Source organism: Protomyctophum parallelum, assembly GCF_964188405.1.
Source record: "Protomyctophum parallelum genome assembly, chromosome: 19".
NCBI classification, from domain to species: Eukaryota; Metazoa; Chordata; class Actinopteri; order Myctophiformes; family Myctophidae; genus Protomyctophum; species Protomyctophum parallelum.
In genome coordinates, this window is record NC_139717.1 from 8679586 (window position 1) to 8707352 (window position 27767).

At 40.9% G+C, this 27767-nt stretch overlaps 1 protein-coding gene across 1 annotated transcript; it reads left to right on the top strand.

Moving 5' to 3' along the window:
* Positions 1-11905: 11905 nt before the first annotated feature.
* Positions 11906-12532, top strand: LOC310876491 (protein rapunzel-like; the record flags this gene model as incomplete). Its single annotated transcript, XM_083790039.1, has 1 exon — positions 11906-12532. The coding sequence occupies one exon, from the start codon at positions 11906-11908 to the stop codon at positions 12530-12532; it is 627 nt and encodes a 208-aa protein (XP_083646165.1).
* Positions 12533-27767: the final 15235 nt, after the last annotated feature.

Sequence of the window (27767 nt, forward strand, 5' to 3'; positions counted from 1 at the left end):
GCTCAAGCTTTATTTTCTTTATAAAAACAAAGCTAACTTCCCAATGATCTGTAGGAAAAGGGTTGTTGTTGAAGCTGTCTTTATGTCAGTTTTGGATTATGGTGATGTAATCTATAGAAATGCTGCCCTTAACTCTTTTACCCCTAGTTTATCACTCAGCACTTACGTAGATGTATCACTAGTGAAAGCTACAGCACTCACCATTGTACCCTCTTCCCTCTCTGAGAGGAGATCTAGCACTGGCACCAGTTTATTTTTAAGGCTATTGATGGGAGGTTACCACGTACCCTACAGCACGTTGCTGCTAGACTGGAAAATAAACACTCGTCAGACCGTTCAAGTGAATGGCTTACACTAGAGGTCCCATCTGTACAGTCTGAACTGGGAAAATCTGCTTTCAGCTTCGATGCCCCTATACTTCATGGAACACTCTACAACAAACACTAAAAATGAATACTCCAGTGTCTTATGGACAATTTAATAACCTGCTTTTAAATCTCGATTTCAATCAAAGTGGTTAAACCTATATTAAGTATAATTTAGGTACGGACCTCCTGGAACCCCCTCAAGGACTGCTGGGGGTCCCAGGACCCCACTTTGAGAACCACTGTCGTTTGGGATGAAAGCATTAAACGGACAGTAACAGAGTGGCAAAGTCATCCTTGGAGCACTGCCACTAGCGGGGCTAAAAATAAAAGCCCAAGGGGCTCTGGACTTACATTTTCTACGCGTCATCCTTTCTTCCTCATTATGCGTCACAGAGGATACATCAGGTCAGACAGACTGGTGACCAGCTGAGTCTGACTACTGTTAGACCATATGGACACCTCAGGTATCCGACCCAATTACTGTACGCAGTGTTACAAGTAATGATGGTGATCGATGATGTTTACGCCATACTGATCTGAAAGTAGAATGTGTTTACAAAAGAAGAAACTCAAAAACGTCTTAAGCAAAAGAAAGCTATACAGTAGTCGAGGAGAAAGAGCAGGCCTGTAATTCACCTTGTTTAGATAAGAAACTGCCAATTGAAGGCACGTACAGGTCATATGAGCTAGTCGAAACAACATCATTATGGGATCGAATGTGTGCTTTTGTGAAGGATAGCACACGCACACACACACACACACACACACACACACACACACACACACATACACACACACACACACACACACACACACACACACACACACACACACACACACACACACACACACACACACACACACACACAGTAAGTCCACTCTCAAATAGTCCTTGAGAGGATCTATGAAGAAAAAGATGAAAAAGAAATACAGCTTCTGTTCTGGTTTCCTGGGAAACCATTGTCTGTGTAACATCACCCTACAAATTGGCTCTGGTAAATGTCTGACCAAATTCAGTGTGGTTCACCTATTGCAATCTGCCTATTCGATTGATTATGATATCTTGATATTATGATAATAGGATATTATGATATATCTTGTGTGCAAAGTTGAGGTTTTGGCCTGAGGTTGGCACTATGGAACACTGTTTCTCAACGTTTGGTCCGAGACCCACCAGGGGTCCATATGGATTCTGACGGGTCTGTAACTCTGAGAGCTAGTGTACACATTTTTTTATTTTATTTTTATCTTTAGGACCTCAAACTATAGTATGCACTGTAACATTATCAGTGATAATGTCAATCCCAGAGTTACAGACTCTGACAACTGTCCATTTGGACGTCCCTGGTGGTCCCCAGACCCCACGTTGAGAACCAGTGCCTTAACCCATTCTGACCTGAGATCAGATTCATACGAGGTTTCCGCCGGACACACACTGGTCTGATGAACCCATTCTGACCTGAGATCAGATTCTAAAAATGTCAGTCACTCTTCGATTTTTCAAAAATAGCAGACCTACAAGCTCGTATCGCGCCACTCGGTGGCGCGATATGAGCTTGTAGATCTGCTATTTTTAAATAGCTAAAGCATAACATGATGCCAACACCAAAATGGTTGCCCGGTCAGAATGGGCTAAGAATGTGCAACGGCAGAGGGGTCAGCAAAAGCAGTGGAGGATATACTCCAGAGAGTATATCAGGCACTCGTCAAGTTTCATGGCAATCCTGTCAGGGTGAGAGTAGAAATGGACCCAAGCACATTACGACAGAGTGGGCAGAGCAGTTCAACTCAAAAAGGTCTCAAATAAACGTAAGGTTCCGTTATATAATTTCTGTACTATACTGTACGGTGATATGCAAGATACATAGTACAGTGTGTATGTATTTGAGTAAATATGCATGTTGATTAGACAGCTGGAAACAGACTAGGAGGATGCTTCATGTCTGCTTGCCTGAACTACTGTAGAATAGCAAAAACATGATGACACATTATCTGGACATGTCACAATGACAGACCAGCCAGTGACCCTTGTGTCTAAAGGTCTGTAATGCAAATAGAGATGAGAGGACAGAATGGACATCTTAGGACATGATGGATGCAGGATACCATGTGATAAGAATAGATTTCACTACGTCTGCCTGATAATATAAAAGCACTGAGCAGGAACTACATGGGAGCTGATGCTGCCCTCGCCTCTTCTGCTGCAGGATGATTACTGCCTATAAGGCATTCATTCTGCCTGCTCGCTCGCATGCTAGATTAAACCAATACCTAGGATGTTGTAACATATACTTTGTGCTAAAAGAAATAGTGAAAATGCAGAGTGGTCTGTATAAATCCCCCAGAGTTAGTGTCGAAGTGTCCCTGAGCAAGACACTGAACCCCTAATTGCTCCTGATGTGCTGGTTGGTGCCTTGCATGGTTTCAGCTGCCATGAATGTGTGTGTGAAAGGGTGAATGTAATGCACAACCTATGTAAAGCACCTTGGATAAAGGCGCTATATAAATGCACCATTTTCCATTTAATCCTTGCATTATATGTTCGAAATAAGCCACAAGCTTATCTGCCCGTCTCTTCAAGTGTTTTTTGACTGGGGGGGGGGGGTCATATTTTGACGGCAGTAACTGCCTGTCATAATTTCACACCCCTCCCTATCTAAGAATTGGACAGTATTAAGATGTTGATATTACTTTTGTATTCATCTTATAAGGCCCCAGCTGTCCTTCAAGTGTTTTTTGACTGGGGGGGGGGGGGGGGGGGGGGGTCATATTTTGACGGCAGTAACTGCCTGTCATAATTTCACACCCCTCCCTATCTAAGTATTGGACAGTATTAAGATGTTGATATTACTTTTGTATTCATCTTATAAGGCCCTAGCTGTCCTTCAAGTGTTTTTTGACGGCAGTAACTGCCTGTCATAATTTCACCCGATTTTGATATGACTTTGGTGAGAGAGCTTATTGTGATATATATATATTTTTTATAAAGAACCTTAAATTTATAGTTTGTTGTTTCTGTTTCATCATCCCCTACCTAACATGTGTGCACCATTGATAGGCATGTAAAGAACAAAACATGGACAGTGACAGAAGTGCACTGTTGTATTGTGTTGTGATGAGGTGCAGTGTTTTAGTGAGACAGTCACAGCTACTGCCCGTGCATGGTACTGAACTGCCAAAATGCCTTTTCGAGGTCTTCTTTCCCCACCCATTCAGTTGTGCTGGTGTGCTTGGACAAGTGCCTGGGGGAACAGTGAGAAGGGACACACAGAGAGAGAGAGAGAGAGAGAGAGAGAGAGAGAGAGAGAGAGAGAGAGAGGTGCAGGCTCACCTTTGTTTTATTTCGCTAACTTCAAAACTGGAGGTAAGCGTGGTCTATAGTTATGCGATAGCCTTTCTAGTTCTAATGTTGCTGCACATTGTATTTCTGGTGTGGGTAAATATTACAATTTGGGTTTCTTTATGTGGAAATCAGACTAAAGTTCAGATTGAATATACAATGAGAGCTCATTAGACAAGTATAAATTATATAGAGCGACTCAATTATACAGTAACAGCACCCAAAATTGGAACTACCGCCTCTGACCCATAATAAACGTATTTATGGCAGGTAGCTGGATTTAGACTATCTCCCTTCCCGCCTATACTTCATCACTCATAGCCAGGCTGTAAAATCCTCCCTCTGTTGCATGTGTCATTATATGATCCAAAGGCAGAGCAGTTAAATCTCACACTGGAGCCACACTATAGCCTACCTGTGTGGTTACCAAGATGCACCATATTGAGATTTGGAGTGATGCCAACCGCTCCAATGACTGGTCGTGTGTGTCTCTGTGTATGTCTGTCTGTTTGGGGTAAAAACAGCTGCAATACTGCTGCCTGCTGGGTGACCTAAAGTGTCACTAATGAGCAGTGTAACACACACACACACACACACACACACACACACACACACACACACACACACACACACACACACACACACACATGCACGGGTATGATTTTTATAAGGCAAACAAACAAGTCAAAGGGAGCAGGCTGACAAAAAACAAACGTCAGGTCTAAACAAAAGGCTGGCACAAGAGCAAATCTGAGATGGGACCCAGACACATCAAACGCTAGTTAGAAGATTAGAAAGCCAAAACAGAACACACCTACGTAACATAGTTTTACAAATTGGCAGAGACAGCAGACAGTGGAATGAGTCCAGTTTTATAGCCAGTTTGTGGCCACAGGTGAGTAATGCCATGGGAACTGTAGGTCTGATGAGGGAGTGGAGACAGCTTTGTATTTAATAGGACTGAGGTGAGTTGGAAAGGAATGTGTGGGAGCATCCAGAGTGGAGACACTGGGACAGAGAACAGAGAGTTGGAAAGAGACAAGATAAGACACCCACCCACACCCTCCCCTGCAGTTCCCTTTTCACTGTTCTGGCACATGCTTACTATTGTTTCTTCTCATCCACTGTTTACTTGTTATACTATAGTTACTTTCAGGTTTATCATAGCTCTCCTTTCACTCTGATTCCTTAAGCTTACACATTTTAAATGTTTGACTAAATTGTCTTGGCTCTATTTATTTATCTACTTGCACTTTGTACGTTTTTTTATTTAATTTGGTTTAACACTTTGCAGGTGATGCAGATCAGCATACGTTCACATGTATGCTGATCTGCTGAGTCTGTCTGGAATGTTTTGTCATTAAACATAGCAGTAAAATAAAATATTCCAGGGGCAACCAAACTGACAGCTCGGTAGTTAGGACATAGGCCTACATGGTCCTTCTAATGCCTGGCACTGAGTCCCGGGTATGGTTCCCACCATTTTCTGCATCTCTCTCTCTCTCTCTCTCTCTCGTTTACACTGTCTGTCCAAATCACAGGGATTGTGTTGAGTTTGGGCTTAAGGCTGTTTTTATAGTGTGGGCGTAAATGAAAGAATCCTTGCCCTTTCAGTGCCTCAAATATGTATGGTTTTGAATAATACAGTACCATGCTGTGATTATGGGCTACATGTTTAGGAATGAAAATGCCATATATACAAGTCCAGAATGCATTGCGTAGCTCGTAGCTCTGCTATTTTCACAGTTTTTGAAGAAACATTGATTTTGGTGATTGGAATCGTGAAAATGAGAACATTAACGATGAACAATTCTGCATAAATCCTCATTGTTAATGTATCCTTTCTTAAACCGTCAATTACCACTGAGGATTTCACTGTGCACAATGCTTGTCAGTTGTCTGTGGCCACTTTCACACGTCTGTGTACACTGAGTCAGACATCTGTGTATTGTCGCCACGGCAACTGGAGCCTGCGTGGCAGTGACTTTGGTGAATGTCATTGTCCAACCCTGTGTGCCTCCTGAGAGAGGACATGACTAGAAACTCCATTATAATATCTTTGGTTTTTGAGCCTTTCTTAGTTTGTTCAGGCCAGTATTTACACTGCTGTCAGTTCTTGTCCTGTAAACTAAAGAGATTATTATGCAGATATATGCTAAATGTAGTGTACACGTAGGCCTGCTGTGTTGTGTTATTTTAAACTGATAACATAATTGCAGCAAAAATAATCAGAAAGCAGGGGAGAAATAAATGCATTGGTAATTTAATAGACAATACAGATTATTATAGTCATGATCTTCCAGATCTGAACGCTTTTAAGAAAACAACAGTTTTGTCTATTAAACAATAAAGGAGTGATGATTGTACAAGTACAATCATCAGTGATGATTGTACAAGTGCAATCATCACATGAGCATATAAGATCATGTAAAACCATGGTGCATAATACGTTGTTATTTGTAGAATATACCACAAGATGGCAGCATCTGTTGAAAATAAATATTCATGGGAACAGTGTGTACTGGGCAACTAAGCCAGGGAACCAGATGAATCTTCCAGCTCATGTTTCATTTGCTCTGGCAGATTGGTCTGGCAATGCCAGACTATATCTAATCTACTGTGAAATGTACAAATAGCTTGCAGTGCACTGTATGTGTAAACCAAGTAGACTACCATTTTTGCAGTGTGGGTCTGTTTGGTTTAACAAACTTGATTTTGTCCATTTTATTTCTCATCACAGAATGTCATTTGCTTCCATAACTGTTGAAGCCTAATGTCTAATTCGCTTTAATCCTATTCAATTCATGATGGAGTCCAGAAATCACAAGACATATCCATCCTCTGTCTTTTCATTTCAATTTCATTATTTTCCATAATGCCGATTACTAGATTAGTCATTGTAGAAATTCGGACCAAATTGGGGATCAGATCCAGCTATCTATTCATCCTCTTTTGGATCTGCACTGTAGGCCATGTTAAATCTTTAACTGGAATAGTAAATTGGTGTTATGTGAGCCACATTCAAATTACCAGTTTACAACAGAAGAGGGAAACAGGTGCTCTTTAGTTAAATACATAAAGTAGAAACAACATCCATGAGGCTTTGATCTGTAGCAGTTCCAGGGCCTTCCCAGCAAAGGTTAATGTTGTACAGCATCAAAATCTGTTTAACCCTATTATGCATTGACTATTTGAAAATACTACAAAATAGTCCATCTACAAGCTCAACTGTTTATCGGGAAAGCTAATGAGTCTTATTAAAACTGGGAAAGCATCTGGCTAAAGCCAGACCGAATCTGTGATTTGAGTCTGGCTTTATATTAGCCAGGCTAGCTGTTAAGTGCCACATGCGTGTTGCTTTTGGCATTTCAGGTCACATTCATACCAGAGAGCTTTGCTGCGATTAAAACGAATTCTGCTGCGCATTTTCAGAAAGTGCACTTCGTTTGGCAGGTGTGAAGGCTCATTCGAATCGTAATGCGTATCAAAGAACCGCATTATACTCAGAGCAAAAACGGGGGTTTCGCTTCGCTTCCAATCGCACTTGATTACGATTCGGTGCAGGTGTGAATGCAATCCGCAGTAAATAAAGGAAATGAAGCAAACAATGTAGCGTGAGGAGCTGAACACAGTTGGAGACGGAGAAAGCATATTTTACGCAGCGCAAAGATGTCCCGTTACCGTGGATAGACGTGGTCGAATGAGGAGACTGAAGCCCTGATCGAATTGAGGACGAGTACATAAATCAATTGCTTAAGAAAACACATAAACACTGCAGTGCAGTGTAATAGTATTATAGCCTACAGAATATTCTGTCTGTCTGTGCGTGCCGTAAACATGGAGTGCTGTCACTGTGTGGGGACTAGTATGGGGACTGGAACTTTCATCTCAATAAACGTGTAAACATTTTGCGCTGCTGTCTGTTATATCAGTGCGCTCAGCGCTGTGCCTGCATGCCCAATAGAACAGTGTGTGGCACTGTGGCTGCGTGCGTATAGTGAGAGAGAGAGAGAGAGAGAGAGAGAGAGAGAGAGAGGGGGGGGGGGGGTCCAGTCCCAGACGGCACGACTAGGGTTGGGATTCGTTAGGATTTTAACGGTTCCGGATCCTTCCCGGATCCCTCTTAACGGTTCCGGTTCCTAACGGTTCCCTTAACGGATCCTAATATTATTTTTTTCCCCGTTTTTCTGACATAGATTATGCTTATATTATAACTAACCTAACCAAGTACATAATAAACACAAATTAATTAATTAAATTATTGAAAATGCACTTTACAATTATGAGGTGGCACTATTATTTAAACTTCACCACCACCAGCAGCAGCAGCTAGGCACCACAACAATATCATTGTTGCAATTTGTACTGTATATTAAATATACAGTACACAATATTGATATTGTTGTAGTGACAAATGTTGTCTTTAATGTTCAAATTAATTTAATATGAAGGACCCCTTACCCTAATGGAAACAAGCCATAGTGCTTTCTTGGATTATAGCAGACCTTGTATTGAACTGTAGGCTACGTTCCTGTGCTTTTTTTCTGCAAATTGTTTATAAAGTAATCAATCTATGGCGGTATATGCACCTAAACGCTGGGCTCTCAACAGCCACGCAATTAATTTAGAGCCAAATTAAAAGCACGTTAGTAGTTTTTATTTTCCATTACGTTACTAGCCTGGGGAAAGTAAACCAGCCTTGCATCAGATCGTCCCCCGCTGGCTGTGGTGAAGCTGCGGGGAGAGCAGGCACGGCTTTCCGCATGGCTCTCAAACGCGATGTGTAGGCATATTGATTTTGAGATGTTTCCTCTATGTTCACGTGGTACAAGTTGCAACAACCTTTGCTAGCAACTCTCGCATTTATTGCACTTTGCATGCTCACTGCTCAGCCTCAGTCATTTCCCTCTCTGTTAACCACACTTTGGCGACATACTTATACTGTCCCACTCGCTCCACAGCGGTCGCTGAATGCACAGAACAGTGGGCGTATCCTCCCCGACCCCACTCACTCATGTAGGTGGGGTGACGTCACCCCAGGCTCTGCTTGCATGCAGGCACAGACACAGCGGAGCTAAATGACAACTGATGAGATCCGTTTGGGGAACCGTTAATAAAAAAACGATGGAACCGGCTCCGGATCCGCAATGTCGGAACCGGGTCTGAAATGGACCCGGTTCCGAATCCCAACCCTAGGCACGACACATGCACGTTATGAGTATAATTTTATCACAATAGATTTCACTGTGTTGCAGGCTGTGTTGTAGGCTAGGTTTATGAATGGAACACATTGATAAAGGTCCCCCCTGCTGCGTTTCCAATTGCTACGGATGACAGTGTGAAGGCAAACCGCAGCAAATTAAATATGCAAGAATCCCAAAATCTCCGCCCATACGCATGAGTCTACCGAAGTATTAGGTGAGAATGTGACCTAAGAAGAGGCTGAAAACTCTCTCTCTCTCTCTCTCTTTGTGTGTGTGTGTGTGTGTGTGTGTGTGTGTGCGTGTGTGTGTGCGTGTGTGTGTGGACATGGACGCACCTGCAGCCAGTAAGGCAATCACCAGAAGCTTTTAAATAGCCGACGCCCAAGGAATCACTCTGTCCATGAGGAGGCTGGTATGAGGGAGATCTCATTCTCACAAGCCGACTGAACTCCACAAGGGAGAGCCTACAGGCTACAGCACTCTCCCCCAACTGAATAAAGTAGTCACTAGCTCTCTCTCTGCTCTGCCCACAGGACTGCATGTGAATAGAAACCCAAGCCCCTGACAGGAGGAACCCTATGTTGAAGTTTTGCCCCGTTTTCCCCTTTACCGAACAATTTAATAAAAGACAATTTAAGTTTATGTTGAATCTGATTCTGAGCCTCTTATTTTATTGTGAATCTGTGCCTATTCTCCCCTGGGTTGCCACAGTGTACACAGGTGTGCAGGTACTGAAGGGCCCCATGCAGGAGCCCTTGTCAGGGGCCCTCAATTATGGCTTACCGGTATGTAGTTTATCACCGTTTGGCCTGTGACTTATTCTTCACACATCTGTATGCCAAGGTCTGCAACAGCCGGTGCAGGTACGGTATCTGTGGTGAGGGTGAAAAGAAGACTGATGCTGCAACATGAATATGTTATTTATACCAGTATTTACTTTGGTGTGAGTGACTGTGTAGTCATTAACGTCCACTATGGTGTGCACCTTCTGCACTTGGCTGTTGTTGTATATTTGGAACCTCTAATTATACATATACACCTCTGTAAGCAATGTTTCGTTATTTAAGTATAGTTAGGTTAATATTTCCATTTTTGATGGTGACAGAGTGGAGGACTCTTTTTCAGAGTAGTCTTTAACGGAAATAACTCTATAATACCTCATTATAGTGTGGGAACATAAATGGGCATTTACCTCCTAAAGAGCAGCTGTTCTTGCATTCCTGTCCATAATAACCTCCTATCTATAGGCCAGTGCCAAAAATATGCTTTATCAGCCGTGGGTTTTCTGATGAAAGGGGCCCCCATGCGTGCATGTGCGGGGTTCGTACATGCAAGAAGCGAGCTGGTAATGTGGACCATTTGGCACTGTTCTGGCACGGTTCTATACGTTACTATGGTCAAATATTTATCTACAAGCTCATTCATCAGCAGCATCACCTGTGCTGCAGTGCAGAATGTGAAAGAAAACTTTTATATCAGCAATTACTCACAGAGTGCTGAAGTGGAGGATGTAAGAACACACTTTTGTTGGTTACAGAGCAGGGTAAATATGAAGTTTTTCCCCCCAGTCCCCCAGTCAGTGACTGGAGGATGCCACGTCACTGACAGGAGGAGGAAGCGACGCCTGGCCATCAGGGGCCCCCTAGCAGGCGGCCTGTGGGTTTACATAAACCATCAACCCTATATGCAAATTATGCCTGTGATCTAGGCCCTAGGGTGCTACCACTGCCCGCCAGTCTCTTTACAAATAGATAGGTGTTACGGTTCTCTCTCGAGTCTCCACCACCTCCACACATCCATGTGCTGTGAGTACTCTGTGCCCGTCAGCGCCATAGAGGGTCCCAGATCAGTTCCTCACCAGTCTACGGTTGGTAAAGTTAGACAGCCAGACTTAGATCCTCAGTGCTTAGAGTTAGACAGTTAATCGTGACGTCACTCCGTTGCTATGATATTTTCTCTCCTCTGTGAACCTGCCATTGACTCAACCTTCTCTTCTCCTCTCTCTTAGCTGCACTAATTACCGGTATGGATTTTCAGTTTTATATTTTAACTATATTTCCTATAACTCTCAAATATCAAGTTTCCAGTGTTCCACATTTGGGTGTGCTTTGGATAATATAATAATATATAAACCATAAATAATAAACCATTGGATAAGCTTTCATTTCTGTGTCTACTCTCAACTCTCCTCAGGTTTCCACATTTGAAGACAAAAAGGATAGCCTACATTGAATTGCATCTAATAACCTTTCTGAAATGTCCATGAGGAAAATGCATTGAGATTCATTTCCTGGGCCACTCGTTGTTTTGAAAGGGGGAGGGACTGCGACGCTCTATTGACTGACACCACAACGCGTATTCAGGGCGGAGTCACCACCCCCAGGGGAAGTTGTGATTTGCTCTCGTTCACGGCAATGCAATTTGCGGCATTTCCAAAACAATATTGCGCAGAGTAGCGATTATCAAACGTATTTGAATGCCATACGTTGAAAGATCTGTTGCCCGTGGACAAGGCATGCACGTTACCTCCGCAAGTTAGATATGATCGGCATAGCTGTTGCCTGTTTGTCCGTATGTGATTAAGGATTGGAAAAGGTCGCATTGGCAGCCATAGAAAATTGTGACGTTTTTGGGCGTTCCTGTCTTATGTGGTGCCAGTGTACAAGCAATCTCATTGGTCAGTATCTTTAGGAGGTAGCCAAGGGCGGCCCTTTAATAGAGGATCTGGCAACAAATTCACGTCATTGTCATTTGGAAACTGAAGACTGAAGTGTCGCTGAATTTGTTTCCAAGCAGGGTGGTGAGAAGAAGAAGAAACTATACAGATTGGTACTTTGGAGAGGGAGATTGTGAGAGAAAGAAAATACATCACCTTGTCCAGGACCAAACCCTTACTCATTCTGAAGATAAAGGATTATTAAGACATCTTTGTGATCTTCAAAAGAAGAATTCTTATACTTTCATATTGACGTCACTGCATAGTGACTTCCATCATGTCAGAGGAGATCATTGCTGATAGCGCCAGGCTGCAGAAGGGCCTGGAAACGGTACTTCAATGTCTGGCCGACATCTCTACAGCAGCAGCCATGGTGAACCCTATTTTCGGTATGGCTGGCTCCCTTATCCGGTTGGTGCTGAACCACGTGGACGATGAAGACACCCGCACGCTGAAGCGTGCGTTTGGCACGGTCAACCCTGCCCTTGCCTTGTTGCAGATGGAAACTGTAGATGGCCAGTACAGTTCTGCGGTGCAGAACCTGAAGACCCAGTTCCAGAAGTACATGGAGTTGCTGGAGGCACAGCCCATAGACCGGGACAGTAAGAAGAATGACTTTATGGAGAGCTACAATACCCTCGGTGACCAGAACCTGGACTCCCTCTACGATGGTGTGGTAGGCACACGTGGCAAACCAATCCTGGAAGTGTACCTCATGAGGCACTCGGGGGACGACCAACAAACCATGGAGCGTCTCTGCATCCGTCTCAAAATCATCTTCTGCATCGGCCTCATCGCCCGCATGGGCTACGCTGCTATCAATCCAGATGATGATGAAGAAGAGCTGATGGAGGACTGGTCCACGAAGATGGATGATGTGCAGGATAAGATTGCACAGTATTAAAAACACTTACCGGTAACTACTTTCTCTTTCAAAATGTTTCAAAAATAGCTAAAATTGTTGATCTACAAGCTCACAATGCATCATCTATTTTCACTACTTTTGCACAAGACTGTTTTGTATGACAAAACGGGCCATACATTTACAAGAAAAAACTAAAAGTTTAAATATGGAGATATTGCGTTCCTGCCAGACTATGATGATATTGTTGTATATTTTGACATTATGTCTCTCAAAGTATGTCATAATTGAATACTTTAACTCCAAAATCAGCCTAGGAGTTTACATAGAGAAGCTGAGTTACGGAAATGCCCAAATGGGAGTCAGGATCAGAATTGCTTTTAACCTAAACAATGCTTTGTTTTGCTTCTGATAGAGAAAGAGACCAAGGGCCAGCCATCTTGCTTTAAGGTGAAGAGAAGACCCATGTTGGAAGACCTTTGTTCTTGGGACAGGGGAGGGTCATTTTACATGCAAGCTGTCCACACACACACACACACACACACACACACACACACACACACACACATCCTATCGAAAAAGTAAGCCCCGTTTGTAGGTTAGACCCACTATGGGCTGTTTGATGATTGTGGAATATAGCATGGGAGTTGGCGAAGAACAGAGCTGAGAGAAGAGGGGAAATGGGGACAACAGAGCTGAGAGAAGAGGGAAATGGGGAACCAGGCGCTCTGTGCCCTTGGACGGGGAGGCCTAAACATGCTGTAACTTGAACTAATGAATGTATGTAACTATATGGAAGCTGCTTTATCTAATAAATGATGGACATGCATTTCAACCAAGTGGCTAAACCAAGGAATTGGTAATATAATCCACAAACCCTGAGTACAAGATACGACAATATGTATAGACGGTTATGAAATGTTCTTTTGTATTCGTTGATAATCAACAGTTATTTGTTGCAGGGTTGAATCCTAAAGTGGTAAAATAAAAGATGCATGAGAAAATTAACACCAACAAGAAACCTGGGCCAACTGAAGACACTCAGGTTGCCCTCATCGTGTTGTGTAAGTGTATAATGTGATCATGTGTTGTGTTATTGTTATGTATACAAACAATAATAAAGTAGTGAAACCACATCAATCTGCTCAGATCGGTCTGTATCAAATAAATACAAACTAAAAATAAAAAGATGTATCAGAAATGATTATTTTTAAGGTCTTTTTTTTTAGGTGTATAGATATATATTAAAAACATTAATAGTCCTAGCAGTTAAATAAGTAAATTAACCTGTGTATTTTACAATATAGTAATGGCATTTACAAATATGTACAAACCAAGTTAAAGTTCATACACGCTGCAGTTCTGGGCTAATTTGAGTCATTGGACTCATTTGATGGCCATGGGGAGTATTATTTGAGAATTCAGAATCCCAACCATCAACACTGGAGTTTCACAGGAAAGAGGAGGGGGGGGGGGGGGGGGGAATCAGACCTGTCTGAAGTGAGTGGTGCTGTACTTGTGCTGTACTGTACAAGCCCTCCTCCCTGGCCTGTGTGTGTCTGTGGTCACTTGATGGTGAACAAACACTATTTTTGTGCTCTGAAACAGACAGGGACAGACCCAGAGACACAGCCAGGGACACAGCGAGAGTGGTTGCACCACTCAAAAATGTAAAATCTGCTGGGCTACTGGGACAGTGTGGGGCTGTGGGTGGGGCAGATCTATGTTGTTGAAGGTCATAAGGCCAAACTGAGGGGCGCAGTCTCAGGCCAAGGACTTAGCATCTGGCCCTGGTTGTACTTTGTAAAGGTGTGCCCTCACGGTTCAACTACGATTCACCATGATTCGATTTGTTTCAAGACCAAGATGCTGCTCCGATGCATCTCGATGCATCACACTTTTCTATAGTACTGCACAATATGGCACATGTTTCATCGCTCAGTACAGATACTGAACATATTTTATTTAGAAACTTCTGTGTAACCAATCACTCTCCTGTCTTCTTGACACAATGTCTTAACATTAAATAAAATGTAATATATAAAGTACAGGCTGTAATCGATTATGCCATGTTGCTGCATCGATGTAGAATTGTGCAGGGCCAAATCTTATCAGTACCAAATTGTTACAGAGTTTATCCACTAGATGGTACTGTAGGACACAAGTTATAGGCCACCATGCAGTAAAATCACTGTCCCTTTCAGCACCTTTTTAACGTACATTAAAGGAGCACATCATTCATTTTCAACCTTATGAATGATTGATTGATTGATTGATTGATTGAATGGGTACAGTTCAAAAGAAAGTACAGGTCATTGGTCAATACAAAAACTGCTACTGCAAGGATATATCCAGGAAAAGCTCTAAGGGGTCCTCCATTTTTAATTCATCAGAACATTTAAAGACGTACAAATATACACAAAACAGGAAATCATCACATATACAGTTAAAAAAGTAAAAAACATGTACAGTATTATGGGGGGGGGGGGGGGGGGGGGCAGTTTAGAATTGCAGCTGCCCATAGGTGCTTTTTGAGAGCGGTTTTGATTTTGAATGAGTCTAGGGATTCACATTAATTAAAGGCTGTTGGTAGAGTGTTCCACATTTTAGTGGCATAGGAGCTAAATTAATTGAATCCCTTGTTTGAGCCCAATCTGGTTTACACGTGGTTTGTTCAACTCACTCTGGTGTTGTGATTGTGGACTTTGTCATTAAGGAAGTATTTTGACAGGTACATGGGTATCTTGGTAGCGAATCTTAGACCAGGCCCATTGCAATTGCAAGTTGCTGAACTCTGTCGTCAACCCTAAGCTCTTCCAGGCTCCAGCCTATCAAAATAGGCAGGGGTGAGGTGGGTTCTGGGAGTAAAGCCAAGTAGTAGCCTGACCAGTTTGTTTTGGGAAGTCTGGATCCTTGTTTTAAGGGCCTTTGAAGTGCTGTGGTACCAAGGGTGCATGCATAGTCGAAGAAACCTTGTGGGCTCCTATTAGGGTTCAAGGTGTTTTTGTTGACCAGTGAGGAGATCCTAGCTGTACATGAATCTTCTTTTTTTCTTCCCCGTTTTATAACAGTATGGGTGTCAAGTCACAGATTCATAGAAAAATAAAAAATAAAAAAATATCAGATTTTAGTATCAGTGACTGGGGTAAACAAACCTACTGTATGATCGTGGGCAGACATAATGGAAAGACTGTTATTATGCAAAACATGGCCCTTCAAGACAAAAGAAAAACGAAAAACATTTTCTCCCCAATTTAGTATAGCCAATTCCCAATTCCCCAGCCTCTCTACAAGTACTCCATCTCTGCTAACCCCCACAATCAGTCATTGGGAGGGTGAAGAAAGCCTCAGGTCTCCTCCGATACCCGGGCCGTCAAGCCAGCTGTACAGGAATCTTGTTCTTTGCTTGACTTTTTTGATTACATTTGTGGCCATTTTATCACCGGAAAGATTTGCCTCCAGGATGGAACCTAGGTAGGTAATTTAAACTTTACGTGTGATAAACTGATAATAATTATTGTCACCCACTTTAACTGAGAAGTCGTCTGCCTTGGCTTGCTGAGATTACTATTTCATCTAAAGAGAATGGATTCAGTTTTTTCCAGGTGTAACCTATTGCACCTATTTCAGCATGTTAACTTTCCATATTGGTTGACTTGAAAAAAGGGCAGATATACGAGCTTGTAGATCTGCTATTTTTTTTAAATTGTGAACATTTTAGCAAATCTTTGGATATATTTCACAAACATTTTTAAATCAAATATTTGCTTCCGAGGGGCCCGGGAACTAAATATTTCTAGATGGGGTCGGCCGCCAAATTCATATAATATATGATGTCCTTGACATGAAAAAGTGTGAGCACCATGTATAGCAACATTTATTTAGTTATTCATTATTGTTAGAATGTAGAAAACATTGTAGAATCGACTCCAGGTCATGTTTAGAGATGCTGTGATATGTTTTGTTTACAAAGCTAAAGCTCTATATTCTGATAGTAATCATTGCTATAGTGTGTGCGCATGAGCCTCCCTCTCTCTCCAGCTCTTTAACTAACAGACATTGTAATTTCTAATGCCACATCAATTGCATTCAATTAGGAGAGAGAACCCATTTATAAGCATCAATTCTATTGAATTGTACTCTCACACTGATTGTGCTCATTATCCTAATAATGTAGTAGTGAATGATTGGGTATGTCATGTTGATGTTCAATATTCTTCATTTGATGTAAATCCCTAGTCACTTAGGTATGGATTTATATTTATTGTGCTTGTATGCTTACAATTATTGCTGCACTGAATGCGTTATGTCAATGCTTAATTTGCTTATGTGATACAGTAGGTGGGATGAGGCCAGGCTGAGGCTAGCATATAATTATTAAGACTGGTCGTTAGACACCAATGAAGACGAGAGTCCATGTATACGTAGGAGTGTTTGTCTTGCTAAAAGAATAAATTCACAATATTGTTTTGTTTCTTAGTATTTGTTTTTTTCTCATTATCTGCATCACTGGTGGACTATAGATCAAGCTAGACTTCCTTCCCAGTATCATGGTCAGTAATAAGGCCAGTATCATGTCAGTTATCATATATCAGTATCATGGTCAGTGCCATGGTCGGTCAGTATCATGATTCATGTCAGTGCCATGGTCAGTATCATATACTATCATGGTCAGTAAGATGTCACTATTATGGTCAGTGTCATATCAGTAATGATCAGTATCATCATGGTCAATATCATGTCAGTATCATGGTCAGTAACATCAGTAACATGTCAGTATCATGTGTCATATCAGTATCATGGTCAGTGACAGTAACATGTCAGTATCATGGTCGGTGTCAAATCAGTATCATGGTCAGTATCATCATATCAGTATCATGGTCAGTATCATGGTTGGTGTCAAATCAGTATCATGGTCAGTATCATCATATCAGTATCATGGTCAGTGTCATATCAGTATAAAGGTCAGTATTATGGTCAGATTTGTATGCTATCACGATGTGACATTATGATATTGTCAGAGATGATGGAAGATCTTAATCTTATTATCAAGCTTGTCTTGTACTCATAAATAATGCATCACATTTAAATGTGAGAATGAAAACAAATAGACACATTTTCTGATGGTTTGTGGCAGTTCATTATGGTAAGAGACTGCCCTCAGGTGGTGATATGTCAACAGTAATTATGTTATTGTATAAATAACGCAATCCATTCGAAATCCCCCAAGGTATGCTGTATGTATGGCATCATTTACGTGAAGGTATGTGTTGAGTCAAAACTCAGTAGTGGAGTTTTTGCTAGGCATCTTCCATATGGTCAACATTACACTCAAATTAACTATAGAGTGCAGCAGCAAGATGGCTGCTTGTTACCTGATTAGGAGCAAGGAAGCTTTGAGAAGGAAAGGAAATGGTCACGTGACTGGGCTGCTCCATGACACTTTCATGGACACTTCTCATTGGAGCCAAACTCACACCGGAAGTTCAATCAATACATGGCAGTGAATGGAGCCGGCTGGACCAGCTCATAACATTAACATTCATAACATTATTTCTGAACAATTGAAACCTTTGTCATTTAATCAGTTCAGGAATATAAAAGAGGACATATCACAGGTTGTTTTCTAATCACTTGCTTTTCGATGTGCACAGTAGGCCTATATCATTTTATTTGAGGATCTAAACAGCAGCAGGTATTGATACTTGGTACGTTCAGAAAGGTGCTTTGTGCCATTTAGATACCATACCTCTTAAAATTACACAGTGTACACATCTTAAAGCAACACAGCAGACAATAATGTGTATATGTCTTCTGTTATTTTCCAGAAGCGATTACCTTACAGAAGGTCTCAGTCATTCAGAAAGTGTTTGTTCTTGAGCTTGTCACTGAGCTCCATAGCTGAGCTCTCATTGACTCCAGTGCATTCTGCCGAACTTCCGGGTGAAAGCGTCCATGAAAGTGTCATGGCGCAGCCCAGTCACGTGACCATTTCCTTTCCTTCTCAAAGCTTCCTTGATTAGGAGCACCTGAAAAGGTTCAGTCATTAGGCTACAACAATGGGGCACTCGGAAATACCACACACACACGCACTCACCTTAGTTTGCATTGCTCAGTGCGCTATTTCCGAACAGAAACCAGAAAGAAGACAAAATAATTGCTCCAAGTTCCATTCCTGAGTTCAACCCAAGGACACCAATGGTCGGTTAAACTGTTTATTTACTTGTCTTGCATGTTTGTAAAAGGGCCTTGCAAACGGGGAGCCATAAAACGCGACTATGTTCATTTTCAATGAGAGTTTTTGCTCGGAGAAGTCGCGGTGCGACAACGCAAGCCTATTTACGTGAGCACAGTCCCGTGAATTTGTTGCGCAATTACCATTTTAAAAGGTATACAATACCTAGTGGAAAAAGAGCCGAACTACAAGCTTGAAGATCAGCTATTTTTCTTAAAATGTTTATTCATTTTTATTATTTTGAAATGTTTAAAAATGTTGACTTTAATTTAGATGTTCTTTGTGGCAATGTTAAAGGGACACTTCACCCTTTTAGCAAAAAAATATATATCAATGACCTTTATAAGATTTAGAACACTTTCCTGGCGTTATTTTTTGTGTAATCTCTGGGTTTAGATATTTTAGATTATCCGATCTGCACTGACGTCAGAGCAAACTTTCCGTATTCTTTCCGGACTACATTTGTCTCTGTAAACACTGCAGCTAGACCAGCCCCAATACACACTCGTCACGGACACTGTTCCACCTACCTACGTTGACTCATGTCGCAGCACCAGAGAGAGTATACAGAGAAAACAACTGCTTTGGACGCTTGGTCCAGAACCGTGTCGATGGAATATTGTCTGTCACGAGTAAGTAGGCCTATATTGCTACAAATGTAGTATTGTATAGCTGTTGTCAACTTCTTACGTTGTCTTTTGTGTATGCTAAACCAAGCTAACCGTGGTCCTTATCCGAGTGCATTGGTTTGTAGCCCCGCTTGGAACCCTACGTAAAGTTTCTGACAGTTGGATGACAATGTCAGAAACTTTACGTAGGTTGCGAGCGGGGCTAAATGGTTTGTTGCCTAGGATAGTAGGATTTAGACTCTCGTAGATATCGATTATGACATGTCAGAATCGACAAATACATCTACGACGGAATAAATCTCAGGCTTTGTAACAATTATGATTGTTAGTTGGCTACGTGTTTCCGCACGCATGTTAGACACCAGGGCAGCAGTGAACGTCGTGACAGATGAACCAGACTGTAAACATGCTATGTTATATGTTATGTGAATAAAGTGTAAGCAGCTTGAGTAATGCTTTAATCGTCCGTTCTTGAAGTAAGAGAGGCAAGAATGAAACAGGCTTGTTTGATCTAGAGACTTGATATGCTATCTTGTAATTGTATAGCGTCCGAATTGATATTCAACCCAGTGTAAGTGTTCGTTGTACATGTCAATATTAGGCTACTTTAGGTAGCGGTGTGTATATTACTGTAACTGAAGAGTCAATTATACTCCACTGCTGTCTTTTTCGAGCTGTCATATTAGTGGAATATCGGAAATATCCCGGTCTATATGTTACTATAACTATATTAGCTATAGTTTACCGAACTATAATCACGTCTGTTTTATACTTTTATTGTCAATTATATCTTTCAGTCAAAATCGCTTGGTTGGGTTGCCTACAGACACTTTCTCGAGTGGGTTCTGAGAACTTCTGACTGCAAGGAGATTTGGTGCTGGAAACCGTCTTCGAATTCGAGGAAGTCTTTGCAGCTATAACATCCCAGCTGCAATAATATATTTTTCTTTTGTTTCTGTAAATAAAACTGAGCTTCACATTTTGGTTTCAATTCATTGAAGGTATGCATAGGCTATAATAAGTAGGCCTACTGTAAATGTATTACTTTACCAGTAATTCAACTGTTTCAGTTTGACATTTGCTAGCATTCAGCTGTGGCACTGACACTGTAATGTGAAGGGTTATCTTCATTAGAAATGGTCTGATAATAGTCTCATTTGGCCCAGGATTCATTTGACCATGTCTGATACCAGTGTAAAAATATTAGTCCATGTTATCAGTGAAAACATGTGAAGAGTAAAAATCTGTCCAGCTATATACTGTATGCTGTATTGAATGCTTACAAAGCTTCTAGCTGGAGTTCAATATTTATCACTAATATCAATTTCATGGGTTGACAAATAACATTGGTTGCATCTTACAATGGAAAAGGACACAGTAATGCAGTACGTTTTTTTCTTTTTACTTCCACATTTCCACAAGAATGTTCTCTAAAAGCAGTGCATTAGAATGAGAGTATGCAAAAATCTCCATTCATTTCCATTTCAATTGGCACACCTAGACGTAAACAATAGTAACATTCTGTCTATGCTTTTGGTTCCTCAAATTGTAATGTGTAAGCAAATATAAAGCGTGTATGCCACAATGCCACAATGTTCTACCAAATCAGTGTATAACAGTGATGATAGCCACTTTCTTTGTATAAAATATCTGGTTTAGTTATTGTCAGTTTGTAAGTTTAGAGGAGAACAATAGGTGAAATGATTTGCAGTTACAAAATGTATTATACAGGAAGGAAGATAGAAGTGATAAAGCTTGATTGCAGGTGGATTTCAGGCATTCCCCTGACATCCGGCTATGACCTCCATACAGTATGTCTGTCAAGGAAGGAGCTGTCATCACCCGTCATCGGCCTCCACATTCACTGGTCTGAATGAAAAACAGAAAAACAACTTGTTAGCAATGTCTTTCATATGAAACTAGGATTGTATTCAAATAAAATAATATTCTATGTATACTGCAACATTTGCACATTTTTCATTACATATTTTCTATGCAGCTATAAATGTATGACTCCTATATATTCAAGTGTTTACTTTTTCTTTTTTTTGTTCAGCAAGGCTAATTTACAGATTGACTAACTTTTTGATTATTGATAATGGACCCATCCGTGGAACTGCAGGGGGTCCCATGGATGCACTAGGCTACTGTACTGTGAATTGGTGCCATTTAATTTACTTTGTTTGCATAATACGTTGCACTGTTGTTTGCATAACTCTTTGCAATAGTCAGATTTAGAATTGTTTATTTCTTTCAGATACTTTTTCTACATGTATATAACCATATAAGCTGAGTAGATAGTATAGACTATAGAACCCAGGCCATTTCCACCGTTGTAAAGGAAAGCGCCTCAGATAGAGTATAAAAAAAGGTTTTTACCAAAAACAAAATAAGAAGCTACTACAGCTGTATGAGGCCTGGTGCGTAATGGTTTAGTGCACTATAATTAAAACAGTTTCTCAGACTTTCTGTTGTCCAAATGTATCGTTTTATTTTCGTATTATATTATCTATATTAGAAAAGGCAACATTAGCGTTAGCTGCTGGTTGGTTACTTTAGCATACGTGTACCCAAAAGACACAGTAGCCTAGAAGTTGTCAACATAGCTACAATACTACAATGTATGTACTTACTCGTGCCTGACATTCCATCCACACCACCCAGTTACTTTTAGTAGGTTTCCAGACATCTGTCATGTGCGTCCACAGCTGCGTTGTAACTTGTGGTGTTACCCGGTACATTATTGATTCGGCAGCCCTGGGGGGGGGGATTTGTGGCAAGACGAGCGTCTCCTCCTCTGAGGTTGTTTTTTCTTTGTATATTCTCTCTGGTGCTACTCTGATCGGCGACGGCGACATGATACAAACACAATAACAAACAAAAGCGCATGTGGGGGTGGAGTCAACGTAGGTAGGTCGAACAGTGTCCGTGACGAGTGTGTATTGGGGCTGGTCTAGCTGCAGTGTTTTGGACAAATGTAGTCCGGAAAGAATACGGAAAGTTTGCTCTGACGTCAGTGCAGATCGGATAATCTAAAATATCTAAAACCAGAGATTACACAAAAAATAACGCCAGGAAAGTGTTCTAAATCTTATAAAGGTCATTGATATATATTTTTTTGCTAAAAGGGTGAAGTGTCCCTTTAATGCCATTTTATCTGTCTAAGGTTTACAACGTAATTGATCAACCAACCAAACAAGATGAAGTCAAGAAACAAGTTGTAACATAAAAAGAAGTTGAATTGAGTTGGGAAACTAGCTGTCACTCGTCCTTTGGAATTGAATAGGAAAATAACTTACAAGACAGTATGTAATGCATTATAATTTAAACATAATTATATTGCATTATAATCTGTAGTAGGCTACACCGTAAAATTAAAGCACTCAAATACTCCCGATTACAAAGCAATGACTTAAAAGCAATGACTTAATGACATAATACGACTTTTATTGACTCTACTGTGCTCCTCTGACTTCTCTGGTGTGCTATCTTCTTAGATCAGCATCATTTATAAAAGGTAGCCTATTCCCTATTGGGTCACACAGTGGCAAGAGTGAGTTGTCATTTTATTTTTATCTTTACATCATGAGAAAAGATTTCCGGCTATCCATGCCTTCATCAGTGTGACACTGACGCATGTTTGTTCTTAGCCCTGATACGTTCCCTGCTACGCTCATTCTGTAGCTCTGAGATGAGCTACAGAATGAGTGTAGGCACTGAGGGAACGTATCAGGGCTTAATTGTTCTATATTTGGGTAGTCTCGCATTGCCAGACTTTGCCTCTCTGTCACGGTGGTAAAATGTAACCATCCCAAATGCAGAGTCACACCCAGCACAAATCACTTATTTATTAAATAATCCAGAACAAAGGCAAGCTAGCTTACAACTGCTGAAGACAGGCAGAAACTAAGCAGACCAAAAATGCTAAAACAATGGGGTACAAGAAAATTACCAGAAGCTTCAAAGCAGGGTCAAGGAACAAGGCAAGAACAACAAAACATGAATTTATAAACTAACTAATGAGGGCTAATGAGGGAGTGGCGAGGACATAGAGTTAAAGGATAGAAGGAGGCCCTGAGCGACAGCCCTGCCCCCTGCTATTCATTTCAATGGAAGTTGCTCAGTGGCGTTTTGAAGCATCCGGAAGAACGCTCTACTTCCGCATTACACAATCCTCCTCCCCACTCCTGTTCGTCTTTACAGTCGCACAAATGTATCCTAATATCAATAGAAATCATCTCAGCATAATAATATAGCTTGCTGCTTAGCAGAAATGGGGGTGGGGGGGGGGGGGGGGGAAGTGAACTGAAATGGCAGCTTCCTTGCTCGGATTTCGGTGTAGGTGTAGATCCAGACTATAACATTCGGAGATTGTGGAATAGTTCTCTGGCTACGCAAGACTAATATTTGGGTAGATTCAGATTGTTGTGGCTGTGGGTGTCAGTCACAAGTAGTTGGTCAGGTATGAAGATATAGTTTGTAAAAACGTGTACGTCACCAAGAGGGGGGCGGTGTCTGAAAATCTAGCGGCGCCATTTTTGTGGTCTTCAAAATCTAGCCCTCAGAATAGAGTGCCGGTGGTCTGTTTTTGTGAACATTGAGCTCGTTCCTGGCGACAACAGTGAGCCAACACCAGGATGGAAAGAAAAAACGTTGGGCTCGACATACTTTAATTACACCATTGTGAGAGGCGGCGTCGGTGGCTCAGGGGTAGAGTGCCTGGATGGTAACCATAAGGTTGCCAGTTCGAACCCGGGCTCCCCCAGAGTTACTGTCGAAGTGTCCTTGAGCAAGACACTGAACCCCAAATTGCTCCCGATGTGCTAGTTGGTGCCTTGCATGGTTTCCGCTGCCATCGGTGTATGAATGGGTGAATGTAATGCACAATCTCTGTAAAGCGCCTTGGATAAAGGCGCTATATAAATGCACCATTTACCATTTTACCATTTGAGATGTCAGTTTGCACGTCGTTTGTTGAACTCCCTCTGGTGTTTTAAAAAAGAACGCACACGGATAGTCGCTCACTTGTAAACAAACCAGACACTCCCACAAGTATGGCGGCCGCTACCACGTGACACATATGTTGACGACCCCTCAAGGAGATTTTGCCCCCTTTCATGACGATGAGCGGCCTGGAAGAGAATTTCTCATAGACATTTTAGAAAGTATTTATTTAAAGACCTGTAAGCCTCAGACAAGCTTGCTAGTATAATTAGAATAATTTTAATTGTCATGAGTTGTCACCATCCGAGTTGGCTTTGTCCGAAGCTTAAAGGTCATTAAATGAATACTTTCTGAAACGTCTATGGGAAAAATGCATGTTTCGACGCTCTATTGCCAGCAGTGCCCCTTTTACTATTTATTGCTTAACCCTGTCTTCCCTGAGTGATCCCAGACTAGTAAAGTGAGTTGGAATTAGGTGGGCCATGGGCTTTAGGCCAAGAAGTATAGTTGAATCTGTTTGTTTAGTTTTTAGTAGGGATGTCCCGATCACGTTTTTTTGCTCCCGATCCGATTCCGATCATTTGATTTTGAGTATCTGCCAACACTGATTTTTCTCGATCCGATATTTTTAAAACGCTTGTTTTATACTGAAAACTAGCTGATCTTCAAGCAAAGTGTCGCTTTGCGACGTATTCTGAGTTTGCAGATCAGCTATTTTCGATGTGTGACATGGTCATATGACAAAGTATAAATTAGTCTCAAGAGTGTCGACGCTCTTCTGAGATGGTATGCACGGCCACACGGCCATGCTGTGATTACCATTCTCATTAACCCATTTTGGGGCGGGAACCCCTTTTGGTGTTAGCATTATGATATGCTTTAGCTATTGAAAAATAGCAGATCTACAAGCTCATAGCACGCCACCGAGTGGCGCGGTATGAGCTTGTAGGTCTGCTATTTTTGAAAAATCGAAGAACCACTGACATAGAAACAGCTTTTTCAGAAAACTGTCAGGATGTAGAAGACATTTTTAGAATCTTATCTCAGGTCAGAAAGCTCCTTGTTGAGGGCTATTATCGGCGGTGTCAGTGGACACACTTAAAACTTATGAGCCAAAGCAGCACATTTCCGAAGCATCCATTGGACAACCACAGCATATAAAACACCTGTAGGGAACTCGTCACAATAGAAGGAGAGTCCTTTTTCCCTTGTAATTACTCACTGACCACTTCACAAATGTCTTTTAGGCCTTTTTGGCGTGTGGCACAATTCCTTTCACCAGGGTGCTGCAAGAGGGTAATTGGTTTCAGAAGCCATTGCGTGCTTTGGAAGTTTTGTGTCCAAGAATACAAATAGCCTATGTCATCTTGAGCAAGTTGATTCCCTTTGTCTGCTATTGTTTAGGCAACTTTTTCCAAGAGTTTAATTACAAGAGCAAAATGTCACGCTTTTCTTTGTATTCTCTTTCTTGTATTTGTAAAAAGGTTATGTGAATTGTGAACACTTTGCAGAGTACACACAAAAAACTGGAGAAAGTAAAGGTATGCTATATGTACACCTTAGCTTTTATCTCCCTTTTAGCTTTTATTAGGTAAGCCTTTTAATCTAGTGAGGTATCTGAGTTATTTTATTTATTATAATTACATTTTATTGGACTGCAAGTTTGAGGAGCCCAGGTAATAGTTTCACCTTTCTTTCTGTTGCAAAGTATTTTTAGGGAGTGACAAAGTCTCTCTGATTCTGATACAACAAGACAACTTAAATTAGACATTAGTCTAAGCTATATTGAGCAAACTAGCAAACTATTTCAACCAACAAGAGAGCAAGAATTACAAGCACTGCAAGCTTTTCCAAGGTCAAAACACCCTTTTTGTTTCAATTTGCTCACATGAGATGATCTATTATCTCGTAATGACACACTCCATCAAAGTTAAAACATGCTCAGACTGGGAGAATGAAAGTCTTTCTGCATCACATTAAGATTAATCTTCAGCACCGGACCGCGGGTATTTAGCATAATTCATTATGGCCATATCTTCATCAGTATATTTCTCTGTGCTTCAGTCAAACCATGGCAAAGGCGATAGAACATGGTGGCAGAAAAGACAGGGCACAAAGGCCAAAATGAATGTTTAGTAATAACCCCTTGGTAATAGCAGGCCAGATGGCCTCCGGTAATTACAACTTAACAAGAGTCATCTGGATCTTGAGTAAAGTATGCCGAAATACTCGGTTACAAGTAAAATTCCGGTATTCAACATTTTAAACATTTAATATTTTAAATATACATCAACATACTGTATACTAAGTGTTTTGCAAAATGTCTCATTTCACAAGTTTTCAAATGTATATAAAGATTGATGTATAAAGATTTATATTAACAGATATACAAGCTCACAACATGTCACATCGCAGCGTTATGAAGTTTAAATAGGGCTGACGTTGGTACTATGCTTTAAAATCTAAAAAGTAACTAGAGTAAAAGTTAAAAAAAAATACTTAACTGTATGAAATATTTTCCATTAATATAGTGGTTGCAACTGTATTAATTGATTGCCCGAATCCCCGTGGTGGGAGTTCTGCTCTGGTTTTGGTGAAATATTAAGTAGTTCCGGCAATTTTGTGGGGGGCACTGGGGCCACTCATTAAAAGTAAATCAATTCACAAAGTTAAACTTTTTGTGGGGAAAGCGCTCAAACTTTCTTTATTTTACTGCTTCCTGCGTTGATCTCCTTATCTGCTACCCTCTTCCCTTTTTTTCTTGGAAAATTGACACAATATTGGCACAAAAAAAACAAATAATTCACACCTTTTCTTTTACCTGCAAAACTGATTCTGATTCATAGACAAAATGATCGGTGTATGTCGACATGGTTTTAAGCAGCTTCTCTTTTCATTGCTTTATCTTCATTTCACTTTAACATGCACATTATACTGTGGTTCCTGCCTGCTGCTGGATATGTTTTGCATTTCTGCCTTTAATGCCATCTATCCATTGCACATATTGAATCATGCACCTGTGTTTACTGTGTTCCTTTCTTCTCTATTCGGGCTTTCCCTATTTTAACTCTTCACCCACCCCTTTACACCTGTGTGTATCAATGTGGGATGTGAAAATTAAGTTGATTCAAAATCAATTCAGAAATTGATTTAAAAAGATGCATTTTTATCTTTTTTATATTTAACCCATCTAGACAAACATCACATTTCCAAACAACTACAATGCAATCATATACTGTATATAATAATAATATCACACAATAATAATATACAGTACATAAACACATGTCAAAGGCTGTAATTCAGTAGCAATCAAGAAACTCAACAGGCGACACTGGTGGAAATGTGTTGTATTAACACGTTTTGGGACTTCCATGGGAAATATTAACTTGATTTCAGGCACGAATAAATAAAGTTGATGACAGTACTCGATAGATAAATAAATAGTTGTGTCTTTTCCTTGATCATT